The following is a 19,968-nucleotide window of genomic DNA, read 5'->3' on the forward strand; positions in this document are numbered from 1 at the left end:
GGATATAGAGAAGCTGCAGAGCTGGGCAGAAAGGTGGCAAATGGAATTCAATGTAGCTAAATGTGAGGTGATTGACTTTGGGAAGAATAACAAAAAGATGGGGTACTGGGCTAATGGTCGGATACTTGGTAGTGTGGATGAGCAGAGGGATCTTGGTGTCCATGTACACAGATCTCTGGAAGTTGCCACCCAGGTAAATAGTGTGGTGAGGAAGGCATATGGCGTACTGGCTTTTATTGGTAGAGGAATTGAGTTCTGGAGTCCTGAGGTCATGATGCAGTTGTATAAGACTCTGGTGCGGCCGCATCTGGAATATTGTGTGCAGTTTTGGTCGCCATTCTATAGGAAGGATGTGGAGGCACTGGAACGGGTGCAGAGGAGGTTTACCAGGATGTTGCCTGGTATGGAAGGAAGATCGTATGAGGAAAGACTGAGACACTTGGGGCTGTTTTCCTTAGAGAAAAGAAGGTTTAGGGGTGATTTGATTGAGGTGTACAAGATGATTAGGGGTTTAGATAGGGTTGACCATGAGAACCTTTTTCCACGTATGGAGTCAGCTATTACGAGGGGGCATAGCTTTAAATTAAGGGGGGGTAGATAAAGGACTGAAGTTATGGGTTGGTTCTTCACTCAGCGAGTCGTAAGTTCATGGAATGCCCTGCCAGTAGCAGTGGTGGACTCTCCCTCTTTATGGGCATTTAAGCGGGCATTGGATAGGTATATGGAGGATAGTGGGTTAGTATAGGTTAGGTGGGCTTGGATCGGCGCAACATCGAGGGCCAAAGGGCCTGTACTGTGCTGTATTCTTCTATGTTCTATGTTCTATGTTCTATACTGGCCCTTTGACTAATGTGAATATCTGTTTTCTATTCACCCTGTCCATGTCCCTCATAATCTTATTCACCTTGCTGTATTCTTCTATGTTCTATGTTCTATGTTCTATACTGGCCCTTTGACTAATGTGAATATCTGTTTTCTATTCACCCTGTCCATGTCCCTCATAATCTTATTCACCTTAATCAGGTCCCCCCCCTTACCCTTCTCTGCTGTAAAAAAAATCTGAGATTCTCATTCATAGCTAAACTGCTTCACCCCAGCAAACATTCTGGTGTATCTGCCCTGCACCCTCTCCAGTGTAATCACAGACGTTTGTATCAGTGGGGCTACTCGCATTTCTAAAGCTCAGATCCCATATATACCGTTTGCAGAAAATTGTCCTGCACCTGATGTGCCCTTTAGAGGAGGAAGGATACCAAATTAACAGAAGTGTGTTCTCCTTACCATCAGTGTCATAGCCTTCTGTAGAACAAACAGAGTTGTGTTAACTTTACCTGAAATGATAATTTGCACTTTGAATGAATGAAACACATATATTCAGCATCTGTTCAGTATCACTAGAACATAGAACATTACAGCACAGTACAGGCCCTTTGGATCTTGATGTTGCATCGACCTGTGGAACCAATCTGAAGCCCATCTAACCTACATTATTTTATTTTCATCCATATGTTTGTCCAGTGACCATTTAAATGCCCTTAACGTTGGCAAGACTACTGTTGCAGGCAGGGCGTTCAATGCCCCTATTATTCTCTGAGTAAAGAAACTACCTCTGACATCTGTCCTATATCTATTACCCCTCAATTTAAAGCTCTGTCCCCTCATGCTAGCCATCACCATCCGAAAGAAAAGGCACTCACTATCCACTCCATGTAAGCCTCCGATTATCTTATATGTCTCAATTAAGTCACCTCTCAAACTTCTTCTCTCTAACAAAAGCAGCCTCAAGTCCCTCATTCTTTTCTCATAAGATCTTCCTTCCATACCAGGCAACATCCTAGTAAATCTCCTCTGAATCCTTTCCAAAGCTTCCACATCCTTTCTATAATTCGATGACAAGAACTGTACACAATACTCCAAGTGTGGCTGCACCAGAGTTTTGTACAGCTGCAAAATGACCTCATGTCTCTGAAACTTAATCCCTCTACCAATAAAATCTAACACACCATATGCCTTCTTAACAACCCTATCAACCTGGGTAGCAACTTTCAAGGATCTATGTACATGGACACCAAGATCTCTCTGTTGATCTACACTGCCAAGAATTTTACCATTAGCCCAATATTCCTTATTTCTGTTGCTCTTTCCAAAGTGAATCACCTCACACTTTTCCACATTAAACTCCATTTGCCAACTCTCAGCCCAGCTGTGCAGCCTATCTATGTCCCTCTGTAACCTGCAACATCCTTTGTCACTATCTACAACTCCACTGACCTTAGTTTCATCTGCAAATTTACTAACCCATCCTTCTATGCCCTCATCTAGGGCATTTATGAAAATGACAGACAGTAGTGGACCCAAAACAGATCCTTGCACTACACCACTGGTAACTGATTTCCAGGATGAACATTTCTCATCAATCACCACCCTCTGTCTTATTTCAGCCAGCCAATTGCTGATCCAAACTGCTAAATCACCCTCAATCCCATGCCTCTGTTTTTTGTGCAATAACCTACCATGGGGAATCTTTTTAAAAAGCCTTACTGAAATTCACATACACCACTTAATCCTCATCCACTTGTTTGGTCACCTTCTCAAAGAACTCCATAAGGTTTATGAGGCAGAACCGACCCTTCACAAAACCATGTTAACTATCCGTAATCAACTTATTCCTTTCTAGATGATTATAAATCCTTTTCCAACACTTTACTCACAACCAAAGTAAGGCTCACTGGTCTACAATTACCAGGGTTGTCTCTACTTCCTTCTTGAACAAGGGGACGACATTTGCTATCCTCCAGTCTTCTGGCATTATTCCCCTGTAGACAATGACGAATTAAGATTAAAGCCAAAGGTTCTGCAGTCTCCTCCCTGGCTTCCCACAGAATCCTAGGATAAATCCCATCCGGCCCAGGGGACTGATCTATTTTCACACTTTCCAGAGTTGCTAACACTTCTTCTTTGTGAACGTCAATCCTGTCTAGTCTAGTAGCCTGTATCTCAGTATTCTCCTCAACAACATAGTCTTTCTCTAATGTGAATACTGACGAAAAATGTTCATTTAGTGCCTGTCCTATCTCCTCGGACTCCACACAGAACTTCCCACTACTGTCCTTGACTGGCCCTAATCTTACTCTTGTCGTTCTTTTATTCCTGACATACCTAGAGAAAGCTTTAGGGTTTTCCTTGATCCTATCTGCCAATGACTTCTCATGCCCCCTCCTGGCTCTTCTTAGCTCTCACTTTAGGGCCTTCATGGCTAACTTGTAACTCTCAAGCACCCTAACTTGAGCCTTCACTTCTCATCCTAACATAAGCCTTCTTCTTCCTCTTGACAAGAGATTCAACTTTCTTGGCTCCTTCACTCAACCACTTCCTCCCGGCTTGACAGGTACATATTTATCAAGGACTCACATTAGCTGTTCCTTGAATAAGGTTCACATTTCAATTGAGCCCGTCCCCTGTAGTTTCCTTCTCCATCCTATGCGTCCTAAATCTTGCCTAATTGCATCATAATTGCCTTTTCACAAGCTATGACCCTTGCCCTGCAGTTCATACCTGTCCCTTTCCATTGCTAAAGTAAACATAACCAAAATGTGGTCACTTTCACCAAAGTGCTCACCTACCTCCAAACCTAACACTTGGTCGGGTTCATTACTCAGTACCAAATCCAATGTGGTCTCGCCTCTTTTTTTTAGATTACTGACAGTGAGGAAACAGGCCCTTCGGCCCAACAAGTCCACACCGCCCCGCCGAAGCGCAACCCACCCATACCTCTACATTTACCCCTTACCTAACACTACGGGCAATTTAGCATGGCCAATTGACCTGACCTGCACATCTTTGGACTGTGAGAGGAAACCCGCGCAGACACCGGGAGAATGTGCAAATTCCACACAGTCAGTCGCCTGAGGCGGGAATTGAACCCGGGTCTCTAGCACTGTGAGGCAGCAGTGCTAACCACTGTGCCACCGTGCCGCTCTTGTTAGCTGGTCTACATACTATGTCGAGAAACCCTCCTGCACACAGTGGACAAAAACTGACCCATCTAAAGTACTCGAACTATAGTATTTCTAGTCAATATTTGGAAAGTTAAAACCCCCATAACAACTACCCTGTTACTCTCACTCCTATCCAGAATCATCTCTACTTCCTTTCTTCTACATCTCAGGAACCATTCGGAGGCCTATAAGAAAACTCCCAACAGGGTAACCTCTCCATTCCTGTTTCTAACCTCAACCCATACTACCTCAGTAGATGACTCCTCAAGCGTCCTTTCTGCCACCGTAATACTGTCCTTTACTAACAGTGCCACACCTCCCCCTCTTTTACCATCTTTTCTGTTCATACTGAGGCATCTAAATCCCGGAACCTCCAGCTGTATCCATGTCTGTGAAATGGCCACATCGAAGTCCCAGGTGCCAACCCATGCTGCCAGTTCACCGGCCTTATTCCGGATACTCCTGGTGTTGAAGTAGACATATTTCAAACCACCTTCCTGCTTGCTGGTGTGCTCTTGGACCTTGAAATCTTACTTCTGACCTCACTGCTGTCAACCTCCTGGACAGTGGATCTACAATGTAGGTTCCCATCCCCCCTGCTGAATTAGTTTAACCCCTCCCGAAGAGCATTAGCAAACATTCCCCCCCAGGATATCGGGTACCCCTCTGGTACAGGTGTAAACCATCCTGTTTGTAGAAGTCCCACTTACACCAGAATGAGCCCCAATTATCCAGGTATCCGAATCCTTCCCTCCTGCACTATCCCTGTAGCCACATGTTCAACTCCTCTCTCTCCCTATTCCTTGCCTCGCTAGCATGTGGCATGGGTAACAAACCAAAGATAACAACTCTGTTTGTTCTAGCTCTAAGCTCACCCTAGCTCCCTGAATTTCTGCCTTAAATCCCCATCCCTTTTCCTACCCATGTCATTGGTGCCTATGTGGATCATGACTTGGGGCTGCTCCCCTTCCCCCTCCCCCTCAAGGATCCCAAAAGTATGATCCAAGACATCATGAGCCCTGGCACTGGACGCAGCACACCGACCGTGAGTCTCTCTTGTTCCCACAGAACCTCTTATCTGTCCCCCTCACTACGGAGTCCGCCATGACTAATGCTCTGCTCATCTCTCCCCTTGGTAAAAACAATGACTGCAGATGCTGGAAACCAGATTCTGGATTAGAGTATGCTGGAAAAGCACAGCAGTTCAAGCAGCATCCGAGGAGCAGGAAAATCGACGTTTCGGGCAAAAGCCCTTCATCAGGAGCCCTTTCTGTCCCCTGATTGTAACTCATCTGTCCTTTTCTACTACCTGAGGTGTAACTACCTCCCTGTAACTTCTCTCTATAATCCCCTCTGCCTCCCAAATGATCTGAAGTTCATCCATCTCTAGCTCTGGTTCCTTAACTCTGGTTTTTGAGTAGCTGGGGTTGGGTGCACTTCCTACAGACTCGGTCAGCAGGGACACTAGTGGTGACCCTTACCTCCCACATTCTGCAGGAGGAACATTCAACTGCCCTAACCTCCATTCCCACTATTCTAAATCCCCAAAGAGACTGTTGAAAAAAAAGACTAGTTACCTTACCAATCCGGCACACAGAACTCTTGTTTTATTTTTGGTTAGAGGAGGAGGATGGGTTGGAGACGCTACCTAAGTAGTGTTTCGGGTAACGCAACCGCACAAATATATTACTTCACTTACTCAGCAGTCCCGTGTCCGCTCCTGCTCAGTGTGTGCTCCACCTATTCATGAGGTAAGTTTTTAAAGCACTCATTTACCTTCCCAGCAGTCTCCTGGTAATCACTCCCTCTCTTCCTGCTGCGAAACAAAAAACCTGCACCTTTTAAAACTGCATAGATCCTCCTCAGTCAAAAGGGTGGACATTCTTCTTTGTGTTCCTTCATTTTTGAGAATAAAATCACTGCCTTCTTGAGGCATTTTGCTTCTGACTGATGACACCTTTCCAATGCTCAGAGGAACTAAATCACATTCTCAAAGAGAAATCGTTTAGGCATCTGGGGACAAATGGACATTTGCATCTGACTGAATATTAAAGCTGAAGTTACACCATTTTTGTACATTTCCATTTGTTGAGAAGTTGACAATTCTTCTGCCTGATATTAACATTTTTTTGTGATGAGCTTTTATTTTTGAAATGAGCTTCACTTCTCCTGTAGCAATTACACTGATAAATTTGGAATGCTAATCAATCAGTAATTTTCCTCCTAACAGTGTTTACTGTATGTTCTGATATTTCTACCACCATTTTAGTCTGTGTGTCGCATATTGTCATCATAATCCATCTTCTCATTATCACATTTTGAGATTTCCTGTCATTATGGATTGTGTTGAGTAATATTGATTAATACTGAGAGGAAATGTTGCGAAATTTAGTTACGATTTCACGATACACGGAGTCCTTTTAAAATTAGCAAAATGTCAAGCAATAAATCACAGCCATGTGTAATTAACTGGTTCAAATGTTTTGCTGTGTCACTTTGATCAGAATTAATCAGAATTTATCCTGTGTAACTTGATTACAACTTGGTATTTACTGTGAGTGGTTGTGTGTGCAAGGGAGTGTAGTTTAATTACAGCTGACTGAGTATTTGCTGTTTTTATGCCCTGGTAGATTGACGAAGATCCCTGCCTTATTCCTGAAACCACACCTGGAGGAACTTTCAACTTCAACCCTCCTACAGAGCTTCGGTCAAAGGAGTTTAACTTTTAAATGTCCATTCAGTCTGAAGATAGAAAATAGAGAGTGATTGGTCACCTATCAATCAATATGTTTGTAAAAATGTAAAAAGCAACATCCGATTTAGAATACTGGCTTGCAAAAAAGAAGTGCAGCTGTCTGCACACCAGACAGATCTTCCAGTCACAAAGAACAAAGCTGCTTTTATGTCTCTGCTAACCAGCAGGATGTCCTTCGCTGTTCCCCGCACTAACGTCTGTGATGCAATGACTGTGGTACATCCAGAGACATGGTGCTGAAACCTATCCTGCTCGAACAATCTAATGGACTGTGTCTCTGTCTTTGGAGATGGACAGTGAAGAAAATATACAACTCCTTATTACTCTTGTTTTCCTTTCCTTTCATTGTTGTGGAAGCTTCTGCCTTTCCTGTATAGTTCCTTTGTCTTCATCCAGCTCCCTATTACTGAGACTACTTAAAATGCCATGAAAAGAAAACCTAATATTACAGTCCTGGTTTTGTGAGTTTGTATGTATCATAGGAGGCTTAAAATGGTGGGAAAAATCCAGATCTAATGCAACAATATCACCACACACACAGAATTTCCAGTAACCACTGTACTCTAAGTTTGGATATGGTTCTCTGGATGTTCTCAAAGCTCTGCAAAATTTGTTCCTCTTTATTTTGTGAGACTCACCGTAAAGGTGCTGAAATAGTTTTCTGCGCCTGTATGCGCCTCAATTATATTCACCTCTAGAGATGTCTTTCAAAATTATGGAATTAATACTGTAACTTTTGGAAACTTTTCAACGCAGCAGAAAGTATTAATATTCAGATGTGAAGACAGTCAGCTCCCAGGAGTTCTGCACCTTTAATCTACCGCCTAACTAAGACTCCCTTCCTGAGAGATTTTGCATTTGACTCATGTGCACTATGGTATTTATAAGTACCCTTCTATGCTGGTGTGCATTTTAGCCTCACTGATAAAACTCCACAGCCGTTCGAAGTATTGATGTGTTACTGCATGAAACTGGTGTATATATAAAGTTTCTCACATTCAGTGTCACATTTTTATACCAGATGCCTCAATTCATTTTAATAATTAAAGAATCATTAATGTTAATTGCAAAACTAGGACTTAAAGTGCTGCCAAGTACATATAATTTGGAAAATCTAATTGCTGTGGTTGGGTTTTCGTATTCCCATATAACATCTAGGGAAGTAATTTCAACTCATGTTTTGTTCAGTAATACTAAAAACAAATGTTTTCAGTGAAGAAATAATTAAAAGTATTGGTACAGTTGGCGACTTTTATTTCTGATACTTTAAACAGTTTTTTACTTCTGTTTGGTTACAACTGTTTGAGCATGCTCTTGCCACACACACACACACACCCGTTATCACTTCCATGACAAGCTCATTCTCACTCCCGCTATACTCGCTCATTCTCACTCCCACCACACACACCCATTCTCACTCCCGCCACACACATCCATTCTCACAACCACCACATGCTCATTCTCACTCTCACCACACAGACCTATTCTCCCTCCTGCCACAGACACATTCTCACTCCTGCCACACCATGCCTATTCTCATACACCACACACACCCATTCTTACTCCTGCCACACACATTCTCACTCCTGTCACACTCACCCACTTACACACAGACCATATGCTCATTCTCACTCATGCCACACACCCATTCTCTCTCCCACCAACCACACTCATTCTCACTCCCGCCTGCGCACACCCATTCTTTCTCCCACCGAACACACTCATTCTCACTCTCACCCCACATACCTGTTCTCACGTATCTGCATACATTCACAATATGCTCGTTCTTGGGCTGCTTGCTCTTTTTCACTCCTCCCATAAACACACGAGCAAATGTTCAGAAAACATACTTACTACATGGCCAACAGATTTAAGATATTAAATGATAAATTTTTATCTTCCCGTTATTCGTCCTGAAGATGTTCTGGCCTTTGTTGTGGAGATCAGCAAAGGAAAAACTGATACTAGTCATTGCCTCTGGTTCAGACATTGAATATTGGCAACGGTAAAAACTCAATGGGTTTGAAGCAACAACTCAAAGTTTTAAATGATAACATGTGGGAGAGTTTCTTTAAAGAGACTTCTTTTACTGGGCAAACAAAATGAATCTGATGGAAGCACAAGTCAGACAGGATCTGATGAAAAAGTAATAAAATATAAAATTATGCCTACCAGGTTTTGGTTAAGAAAAAGAAGGAAGTGTATGCCAGGTATAGATAGCAGAAAACGATGAATCCTTAGAAGAATATAAAGACAGTAGGAGTATACTTAAGAGGGAAATCAGGAGGGCAAAACGGGGACATGAGCTAGCTTTGGCAAATAGAGTTAAGGAGAATCCAAAGGGATTTTATAAATATATGAAGAACAAAAGGGTAACTAGGGAGAGAATAGAGACCCTCAAAGATCAACAAGGCAGCCTCTGTCTTGAGCCAGGAGATGGGGAGATACTAAACGAGTATTTTGCATCAGTGTTTAGTCCGGAGAAGGACATGGAAGATATAGAATATGGGGAAATAGATGGTGACATCTTGAAAAATGTCCATATTGCAGAAGAGGAGGTGCTGAATGTCTTAAAATGCATAAGAGTGGATAAATCCCCAGGACCTGATCAGGTATACCCTAGAACTCTGTGTGAAGCTAGGGAAGTGATTGCTAGGTTCCTTGCTGAGATATTTGTATCATCGATAGTCACAGGTGAGGTGCCAGAAGACTGGAGGTTGGCTAAGGTGGTGCCTATTTAAGAAAAGCCAGAGAACTATAAACAGGTGAGCCTGACATCAGTGGAGGGCAAGTTGTTGGAGGGAATCCTGAGGGACAGGCTTTACATATATTTGGAAAGGTAAGGACTAATTAGGGATAGCCAACATGACTTTGTGCATGGAAAATCATGTCTCACAAACTTGATTGAGTTTTTTGAAGAAATAACAAAGAGGATTGATGAGGGCAGAATGGTGGATATGATCTCTTGGACTTCAGTAAGGCATTCAACAAGGGTTCTCTTGGGAGACTGGTTAGCAAGGTTAGATCTCATGGAATACAGGGAGAACTAGCCATTTGGATACAGAACTGGCTCGAAGGTAGAAGACAAGTGGTGGTGGAGTGTTGCTTTCCAGACTGGAGACTTGTGACCAGTGGCATGCCACAAAGATCGGTACTGGGTGCTCTAGTTTTCATCATTTATATAAATGATTTGGATGTGAACATAGGAAGTATAGTTAGTAAGATTGTAGATGACACCAAAATTGGAGGTGTAGTGAACAGTGAAGGAGGTTACCTGAGAGTATACCGGGATATTGATCAGATGGGTCAATGGGCTGATAGAGGTTAATTTAGATAAATGTGAGGTGCTGTATTTTGGAAAGGCAAATCAGAGCAGGACCTATACACTTAATAGTAAGGTCCTGGGAGTGTTGCTGAACAAAGAGAGCTTGGAGTGCAGGATTATAGTTCCTTGAGAGTAGAGTCGCAGGTAGATAGGATAGTGAAGAAAGCGTTTGGTATGCTTTCCTTTATTGGTCAGAGCATTAGTGTAGGAATTGGGAGATCATGTTGCAGCTGTACAGGACATTGGTTGGGCCACTGTTGGAATATTGTGTGCAATTCTGGTCTCCCTCCTATTGGAAGGATGTCGTGAAACTTGAAAGAGTTTAGAAAAAGATTTACAAGGATGTTGCCAGGGTTGGAGGGTTGGAGCTATAGAGAGAGGTTGAATAGGCTGGGGCTGTTTTCCCTGGAGTGTCGGAGGCTGAGGGGTGACCTCATGGAGGTTCCCATGGATAAAATCATGAGGGGCATGGATAGGACAGACAAAGTCTTTGCTCTGGGGTGGGGGAGTCCAGAACTAGACGGCATATATTTAAAGTGAGAGGGGAAAGATATAAAAGGGACCTAAGGGGCAACCTTTTCATGCAAAGGGTTGTGTCTTTATGGAATGAGCTGCCAGAGGAAGTGGTGGAGGCTGGTAAAATTACAACATTTAAAAGGCATCTGGATGGGTTTATGACGAAGAACGATTTAGAGGGGTATGGGCCACGTGCTGGCAGATGGGACTAGATTGGGTTAGGATATCTGGTTGGCATGGACGGGTTGGACCGAAGAATCAGTTTCGATGCTGCACATCTCTACGATGCTATTCTTCCTTTGTATAAAAGCCGCCAGATGTGTGAAAAATTTTGAGGCTTTGCAGTATCTTGCCTTTTTTGTTTTATTGTTTATTTGGCTGTTTTTCTTAATTGTGGGATTTACACATATAATTTACAGCAAATTCACAAGAATTTCCATGTTTATTCCATGTGGGGTTGTAAGTTTGCTATTTCTGGTACTTGTAATATATTAACTGCTTTGGGGATTTGTGAGTTAAAAATTGACAGTACATCCTCCTGTCTGTGAGAGATGTTGGGAATGCAGCCTCAGACTCTAGCGAGGGCAGATGACATAATCTACTGCAATTCTGATGGCTAAACCAGCTTGTTCTGAGACGGCAACATCAGCCACAAGAGCCACACCAGTGTGTGATGAAGTCTGCTGGTGCTTTGTTTGCAGGGATGGTGTTTGCTTTGGAGCTTATGAAATCACCTTGTCCTGGATTCATGCCCATAGTTACAACTAGTTTCCAATTCTCCTAATCAAGTTGAAGGCTCTCATGTCTTTTGGCAGCCTCCATGAATTAGAAGTGTAGGTGCCCTTTTGGCATGAACCACCTCCTTATAAAATACGTTCTTGGAGATGCTGCTGTTTTTCCATCCCACTTCCATTCCAAAGCCAGGAAATCTTTTTGATATTTCCTAATTGACCTGTAATACATCTCTGAAGCAGGTGGGTCTTGAATTCAGGACTTCTGGCTTAGAAATAGGGACATTACCACTATGCTACAAGAGCCCTCAAGGAAGGCATCTTTGCTTCATTAGCACTAGCATGCTTACAAAAGGGCAATTCATTGGTAGCTTTATCTTTCCATTTGATGTCTAGGAAATGTTGTACATACCACAAATGAAAGCTTGCATCTTGGTAGATGCAAGTTGCCTGTACACTGCCATACAGTGTTGTGCTGAGGATACTATCCTTGTAAGTGAAAATGTTGGTTCTGCAGCTCACTTTGGCTCCCAGTGATTTAAAACATGCATCATTTATAAGTACAAGTGTGAAGCACTTTATCAAGGGACAGGTTGTCATCACTTCCAAAGTAACACAATTTGCTGACTGCTTCCAGTGGTGTGTTATTGAGTCCGGACACTGATGGTAATGTAATACCCTGTCCCATGGTGAAGGAGATACACGACCATGGGACAGATGCTACTTGAGCCTTGGAGTGTCTTCTGTAGAAACAACAAGTGCAGCCTCATCAATTTGAAAAGGTTCTGATTGGACATGCTGCTGTTTTGTTTCTGCCTTCAGTCTTGATAAGTTTAGAAATTTCCCATCTGATTTTGTGCAGAGAAAAGTATAGGTTATGTAATTTATATCAATGACTTGGATGACTGAGCCAAATTTCCACGTATGGAGTCAGCTATTACGAGGGGGCATAGCTTTAAATTAAGGGGTGGTAGGTATAGGACAGATGTTAGGGGTAGATTCTTTACTCAGCGAGTCGTGAGTTCATGGAATGCCCTGCCAGTAGCAGTGGTGGACTCTCCCTCTTTATGGGCATTTAAGCGGGCATTGGATAGGCCTTTATTCCTGATGAAGGGCTTTTGCCCGAAACGTCGGTTTTGCTGCTTGTCGGATGCTGCCTGAATTGCTGTGCTCTTCCAGCACCACTGATCCAGAATATGGAGGATAGTGGGCGAGTGTAGGTTAGGTGGACTTGGATCGGCGCAACATCGAGGGCCAAAGGGCCTGTACTGCGCTGTATTCTTCTATGTTCTATGTAAATGCATGATTACTAAACTTGAAGATGACACCAAGGTAGGCAGGAGATTGTCAAGAGGAGGTGAAATATCTGCAAAGCATTATAGGTAGTTTAAGAGAATGGGGCAAAACATTAGCAGATAGATTATAATGTGAGAAAATATGAACTTGTCATCATTGATAGAAAGAATAGAAATGTAGCATATTATTTAAAAGGAGAAAGATTGCAGAACTCTGAGGTAGAGGGGGTACGTAAAGCATGAAAAGTTAATATCCAGGTTCAACATATGATCAAGAAGTAAATGGAATATTGACATTTAATGCAAGGGGAATGCAATGTAAAAGTAGGAAAATTTTACTGCAACTATAGAGGACATCGATGATACTCACCTGGAGTGCTGTGTACAGTTTCGGACCCTGTATTTGAAAAATGATACAATTGCAACCAGTAGTTCAGAGTATTTACTCGACTGACTTCTGAGTTGAAGGGCTTTACCTATGAAGAAAGGTCATAGAACATAGAACATTACACCACAGTACAGGCCCTTCGGCCCTCAATGTTGTGCCGACCTGTGAAACCATCCTGAAGCCCATCTAATCTACATTATTCTATTCTCGTCCATATGCTTATTCAATGACCATTTAAATGTCCTTAAAGTTGGCGAGTCTGCTACTGTTGCAGGCAGTGTTCTATGCCTCTACTACTCTGAGTAAAAAAAAAACAACTCTGACATATGTCCTATATCTATCACCCCTCAATCTAAAGCTATGTCTCCTCATGCTAGTCTTTGCAATGCATGGAAAAAGGCTCTCACTGTTCAACCTATCTAACCCTCTGATTATTTTATGTTGTCTCAATTAAGTCACCTCTCAACTTTCTTCTCTCTAATGAAAACAGTGTCAAGTCCCTCAGTCTTTCCTTGTAAGACCTTCCCTTCATACCAGGCAACATCCTAATAAATCTCTTCTGAATCCTTTCCATAGCTTCCACGTCCTTCCTATAATGCAATGACCAGAACTGTATGCAATACTCCAAGTATGGCTGCAGCAGAGTTTTGTACAGCTGCAGTATGATCCCATGGTTCTGAAACTCAATCCCTCTACCAATAAAAGCTAACACACACTGTATGTCTTCTTAACAACCCTATCAACCTGGGTGGCAACTTTCAGGGATCTATGTACCGGGACACCGAGATCTCTCTAATCGTCTACACTACCAAGAATCTTACCATTAACCCAGTACTCTGTATTCCTGTTACTCCTTCCAAAGTGAACCACCTCACACTTTTCTGCATTAATCTCCATTTGCCACCTCTCAGCCCAGCTCTGCAGATAATATGTCTCTTTGTAACCTACAACATCCTTCGTCACTATCCACAACTCTACCGACCTTAGTATCATCCACAAATTTACTAACCCATCCTTCTATGCCATCATCCAGGTCATTTATAAAAATGACAAACAACAGTGGACCCAAAACAGATCTTTGCGGTACCCCACGAGTAACTGAACTCCAGGATGAACATTTCCCATCAATCACCACCCTCTGTCTTCTTTCAGCTTGCCAATTTCTGATCCAAACTGCTAAATCATCCTCAATCCCATGCCTCCATATTTTGTGCAAAAGCTTACCATGAGGAACCTTATCAAATGCCTTACTGAAATCACATCAATCACTTTACCATCATACACCTGTTTGATCAGCTTAAAGAGTGGAAATTATAGGAATGAGAAGTGATCTTAGTCAAACATTTAAAATCCTGTGGGGGCATGATAGAACAGATATCCAGAGGATGTTTGCTTTGCAAAGGACACTAAAACTAAGGACACAGTTTAAGAATGAGAGATCACCTTTTTGAGACTTGAGATCAGGAGATTATTTTCTGTGAGGGTTATTGGTATGTGAGATTCTCTTTCCCAGACAGCAGTGAAGTCATTGAATTTATTCAGGACTGAGTTAGATTTCCAAGACATGAGGGAGTTGAGAGTTATTGGGGGACAGGAAAGTGGAGTTAAGACGGCAAAGCAGGGTTCAAGGGGCCAAATGGCCCGTCTATCTCTGGTGTTTTTAGGAAGATTGAGAAAAATATATTAAACAGAACAGAGGAATACAAGTTTTCAGAGATGGTGTGTTGAACTGAATATTTTCATGGACGGTGTGAGACAGAAGCTTGGGACGATGGGAATTTTCAATAATATCTGGTAGAGGATCATTCTGTTCACTCTGTCAAGTGCTGTTGTGAGATCCATAAAAACAAGCCACAGTATTTGCTGCTCTCTGCACCTCTCTCTAAGCACATGGATGATGATGGGATAGTGTAGGGGGATGAGCTGAGAACAGTTCACAGGTCGGCGCAATTTCGAGGGCCGAAGGGCCTGTTCTGCGCTGTATTGTTCTATGTTCTATGACTGTGTTCTGAAGGGATGCCTGGGACCTAATGCTATGAGGAACAGGATGGGTATTCTTTCTAATCGGTTCAGGGGTGTTACAACATACCTCTAAAGCAGGTGGGACTTGAACCTGGACCTTCTGGCTCAGAGGTAGAAACACTACCATTGCACCACAAGAGTCCCTAAGGAATGAATAAATTAATGAAGAGTGAACTTATTGGGTGTGAATTGTTTATATAAATATGGGATGCTAGTGATTAGAGGGGGTGAGCTGTATGGGATGTGGTTAACTGAAATAAAGCTCTTGCTTATTGGCTTGATTTCTCTTTAAATCCGGTGATCTTTTGGGATTCAATTAGGGTGTCAAAGGCCTTTTTAAGGTCTGAGTAATGAGAGTTCTGCATCAAACTTGTAATGCTAGAAGCACATCGAGTACAGACAGAAATATCCGTCTCATGTGAGTAATACTGAAGCGTAGTCTGTACCGAGTGGGAGATTTGCTTTTTCCTTTGAGTGAATACTTTCCCATCTGCATATTTTGAAGGGGTAACTTTAATGGTGGGTCCCAGGACTTTTTTGATACTGTCATCCATTATCACAAGCGATTTGCACTTCTTCAGATAGATTGGTCTAATACTGGTTGGCACGGTAACTTGCCATCTTCTGAACCTCTACCTTAATGAGCATGAGATTGTCACATCCTTTAGGATTAAGGGACAGGTTGTGAGTGAAGTGAGCTGTGTACTTTGTTACAAGGATGGAACTCTTTCTGTTTGTGGGGTCTGGACCAACCTTTGTTCCTGTTTCTGATTTCTCAAACATTTCTGCAGCTTCAGAGATACTTGCTGCTTCATCAGCATCATCAGGTGAATCCTCAGGTAGAAGAGCAGCCCAAGACTCTGAGAAGTTGTGACGTTTGTCATCATCCCTCGTACATGGAATGTTGGTGTGAAGAAGGGAACTGAGAAGTGAGCGACCAATATCAGACTCCGCACTGTGATGGGTACGGGTGTGAAGAATGTTGGACAGATCACATCTTCCAGTAATTATCAGGTCAATTAGTGCTAGAGGCCAAAACCATATATGACACTGTGACACTTTATGCCAATGTCTGAGTTGGAGGTGTTGGTAACACAGAGTCCATGCTGTGCTCAAAGGCAGTTGCTGTCCATTTTTGTTCATCTTGATTGATTGATTTCTTGTTGTCACATGTACCGAGATACATTGAAAAGTATTGCTTGCATGCTATACAGACAGATTGTACCGTACAAAGTGCATCAGGATAGCAGGGCAGAGCACAGAATAGTGTTACAGTCGCAGAAAATGTGCAGAGAGAGAGAGAGTGAGAGAGATCAGAATCGACATTTGAGATGTCCATTCAAAATTCTGATAACAGTGAGGAAGAAGCTGCTCTTGAATCTATTCGTACATGCATTCAAACTTCTATATCTTCTGCCCGACGGAAGAGGGCGGATGAGAATATAACCAGGGAGGGAGGGATCTTTGATTATGTTTGTTGTTTTCCCAAGGCAGTGGGAAATATAGTTGGAGTCAAAGGATGTAAGGCCGGTTGCCAACACCATGAAGACAGAGACAAAAAAACTGCAGATGTTGGAATCCAAGGTAGACAAGCAGGAGGCTGGAAGAACACAGCAAGCCAGGCAACAGAAGGTGGTGGAGAAGTTGATGTTTTGGGTGTAACTCTTCTTCAGGACTCAAGGGTTATAACCAAAACATCGACTTCTCCACCGCCTTCTGTTGCCTGGCTTATTGTGTTCTTCCAGCCTCCTGCTTGTCTACCATGAAGTGGAACTCCATCAGATTCAACTCATGTTAAAGTTTTTTGTCCTTAATGCAGATGTTCTAGATTATCAAGAGCTTTTGTCTTCAGCATTAACATATGACTTTGGTGAATAAGTGCAAATGATGGTGACAAAACCTCCATCCATTAGCAGACAGAAGTCATATGGTGTTCAGAAATCGGAACAGCCATCTCAATGACTGGCATCAATCCGTTGATATTCAGTAATCAGTATCAGTGATATGAATCACTGTTCATATTCACCCTGCTCACCTGGACTTTGGTCGTACCATCGAATTTCTAATATTGATGTTATCATCACAATGCAACTATGGGTTTATACTCGATGGAGTTTAGAAGGATGAGGGGGGATCTAATTGAAACATAGAGAATACTGAATGGCCTGGACAGGGTAGATGTTGGGAAGATGTTTCCATTGGACGGAGAGACTAGGACCTGAGCGCATAGCCTTAGAGTAAAGGCAAGATCTTTTAGAACGGAGATAAGGAGAAACCTCTTTACCCAAAGAGTGGTGAATCTATGAAATTCACTGCCCCAGACAGCTGTGGAGGCTAAACCATTGAGCATATTAAGACATTGGTTCTTGAGTATCAAGGCAATCAAGGATTATGGGGAAAATGGGGTTGAGAAACTTATCAGCCATGATTGAATGGCCAAGCAGACTCAATGGGCTGAATGGCTCATATGTCTTCTGGTCTAACTGACCAAAGATTAAAAATCACACAATACCAGGTTATAATCCAACAGGTTTATTAGGAAGCACTAGCTTTTGGAGCGATGCTTCTTCATCAGTTGGTCGTGGAGGTTAAGATCGTGCTCAAAGAACTTATAGCCAAAGGAGTCCAGTGTCATGGAGATGTGATACAGTAAACAATCTGAGATTAAAACTTTCATCTTTTATAATGGGATATGCTGGTTTCTGTTCTTTGATATGTAACTCCCAGAACTTTAAATTACATTCTCAAATTAGCTCAGCTTTTTAAACAATAGGTGTGAAGTCTGTCTGTGTCCCAATGCTATGTCAGACTGACAAACTCTCTGTATAGTTTTACAGAGTTTTACATGGATTCATGCAGTTTTGAGCAAAGTAAAATTCTGCAAAAACAAATTCACTCCGTACATTTATATGTGTGCACATGTAGAAGCAACAGATTGTGCATGTGAGTGTGCACGTGTGGGTGTGAGGGTGATGGGGTATGTATGAGAGGGTGTGTGTGTTGGTGTGAGTGCGGGGGATGTATGTGTGTGCAGTGTGTGTGAGTGTGTGTGTGTGTGTGTATGTGAGTGTGTGTGTGCGTGTGTGTGTGAGAGAGAGAGAGATTGTGTAGCTTCTGCTCAGCCACTCTTGTTGCCTGTCCCAAAGTCCGCCTTGGAAGATGGTCACCCAAAGGTCTGAGGCCGAATGTCCCGAACTGCTGAAGTGTTCCCCGACTGAGGGCACACTCCTGACTGGTGATTGTTGTGCAGTGTCCATTCATCTGGTGTAGCAAATGCTCAGTCTCGCCAATGTACCATGCCTCAAGGCATCCTTACCTGCAGTGTATAAGATAGACAATGTTGGCTGAGTCATATGAGTACTCCTGCATAGTGGGAGGTGTCCACATGTGTAATGGTGTTACCTGTGTCGATACTCTGATACTTCTTGCAGCAGCTTCTGTGTGAGGGCTGTAGGGTGTTGAGTGCTGAAAGCCGGGCAGTTTGCTATGAATCATGATCTGTTTGAGGTTTGGTTGTTGTTTAAATCCGAGAAGTGGAGGCGCACGGAAGGTCTTGGCAAGGTGCTCATCCTCATTGATAATGTGTTGCAGCCTGTGAAGAACATGGTGTAGTCGTTCCACTCCCGGGAAGTACTAGACAATGAAGGGAACACTATCGGTCGACTTGAGTGGGTTTGTGATCTGTAATCCTTTTGGGATCCCTCCTGCATTTTTCAAAAAACACCTGATGAAGTTGCATCGCTCTGAAAGCGTCTACTTCCAAATAAACCTGTTGGACAATAATCTGAAGTTGTGTAATTTTTTAATTTTGTGCACCGCAGTCCAATACTGGCACCTCCAGGTCATGGGGACCAAAGATTGATAGTTTTAATGAGCTTCACAACGCTGAGCTCCATGTACCTGGACATCTTCCACAAGACCTGACATTCCTGGTGCAATGTTGCAATTCCCCAATCCAACTGACCCCGCCCCTTCAGGAATAGGCCCCGCCCAACCGGGCTAAGCCCCGCCCTCTCCGGTATCGGCTCCACCTCCATCCCAGGGGTTGCGGAGGGGTCAGGTCGGGTTAACCCTCTTCCCATTGGACAGCGGTGGCAGGAAGTCCCACCTTTATTCCAAATCCGCCGTTGCTTTCGCCGATTAGCCAAGAAACTGCCAATCAGCGATAAGCTTGGTGTTTGGAACAAAGCCAATATTCCCCTACCTGTGATTGGCCTACAGCCCTGTCAGTCACCCATTGGTATTTACGGATTGGTACACCCACCTGCCTGTCAGTCGACGCCGCGCCACGATTGGCTAGTGTTGGGGAGGCGGGATTTGTTTCAGGGCGGTTGGAGCGGGAGCGGGAGCCGGGAGATCGCTGTCCGTGTCCGGCTGGGGATGTGGGCGAGGCCGAGGCGCAGCCTCCCAGGTGTTTGTTTCAGGCCCGAGGCCTAGCTGGGCTGCTCCTCGCCATGTCGTGGCCGAGCTCGGGAGCCCCGCTGTCGGGATGAGCGGCTGAGGCTCGGCCCCATGGCCCAGGAGAAGATGGAGCTGGAGCTGGAGCTGCCGCTGCCCGGCCCCGGGCCCGGGCCCTCGGCTCCCAGCGACGGCGGCCTCAGGAGATCCAATAGCGCGCCCATGATCAACGGCCTGAGGTAGGCCCAGGCTCCGCTGCTGTCGTTATGGAAACAGGGCAGCTCTGGCGCACAGGAAGATCCCACTCGCAGCCGGTGGCCGAGGCCCCGATTGGGAGAAGGAGGCAGTTTCAGGGCGGGCTCCTCAATCATCCCCCTCCCCCCGTTAACAGCCGTGTGTAACTTCAACAATCCTCCTCCAGCCGTGAAGTAATTTCCAACGTCCCGAGGGAGAGGGAGAGGGAGGTGGGAGAGGGAGGTGGGAGAGGGAGGTGGGAGAGGGAGGAGAGGGAGGAGAGGGAGGAGGGAGAGGGAGGAGGGA

At 43.8% G+C, this 19,968-nt stretch overlaps 2 protein-coding genes across 3 annotated transcripts in view; both read left to right on the forward strand.

The window, feature by feature from the left end:
* Window positions 1-7,994, forward strand: part of LOC122561991 (importin subunit alpha-4-like) — a 121,912-nt gene extending 113,918 nt beyond the window's left edge. For both annotated transcript variants that reach the window (XM_043714347.1, XM_043714348.1), the window contains one exon: window positions 6,629-7,994. In XM_043714347.1, coding sequence (XP_043570282.1) covers window positions 6,629-6,727 — 99 coding nt within the window. In that variant the 3' untranslated portion in view covers window positions 6,728-7,994. The remainder of the gene's footprint in view (window positions 1-6,628) is intronic.
* Window positions 7,995-19,373: 11,379 nt separating this feature from the next.
* Window positions 19,374-19,968, forward strand: part of pabir2 (PABIR family member 2) — a 35,576-nt gene continuing 34,981 nt past the window's right edge. Inside the window, exon 1 of the mRNA XM_043714349.1 lies at window positions 19,374-19,667. Within this exon, the coding sequence (XP_043570284.1) occupies window positions 19,543-19,667 (125 nt within the window). The 5' untranslated portion in view covers window positions 19,374-19,542. The remainder of the gene's footprint in view (window positions 19,668-19,968) is intronic.

The sequence above is a fragment of the Chiloscyllium plagiosum genome, chromosome 24, assembly GCF_004010195.1.
Source record: "Chiloscyllium plagiosum isolate BGI_BamShark_2017 chromosome 24, ASM401019v2, whole genome shotgun sequence".
Lineage (NCBI taxonomy): Eukaryota > Metazoa > Chordata > Chondrichthyes > Orectolobiformes > Hemiscylliidae > Chiloscyllium > Chiloscyllium plagiosum.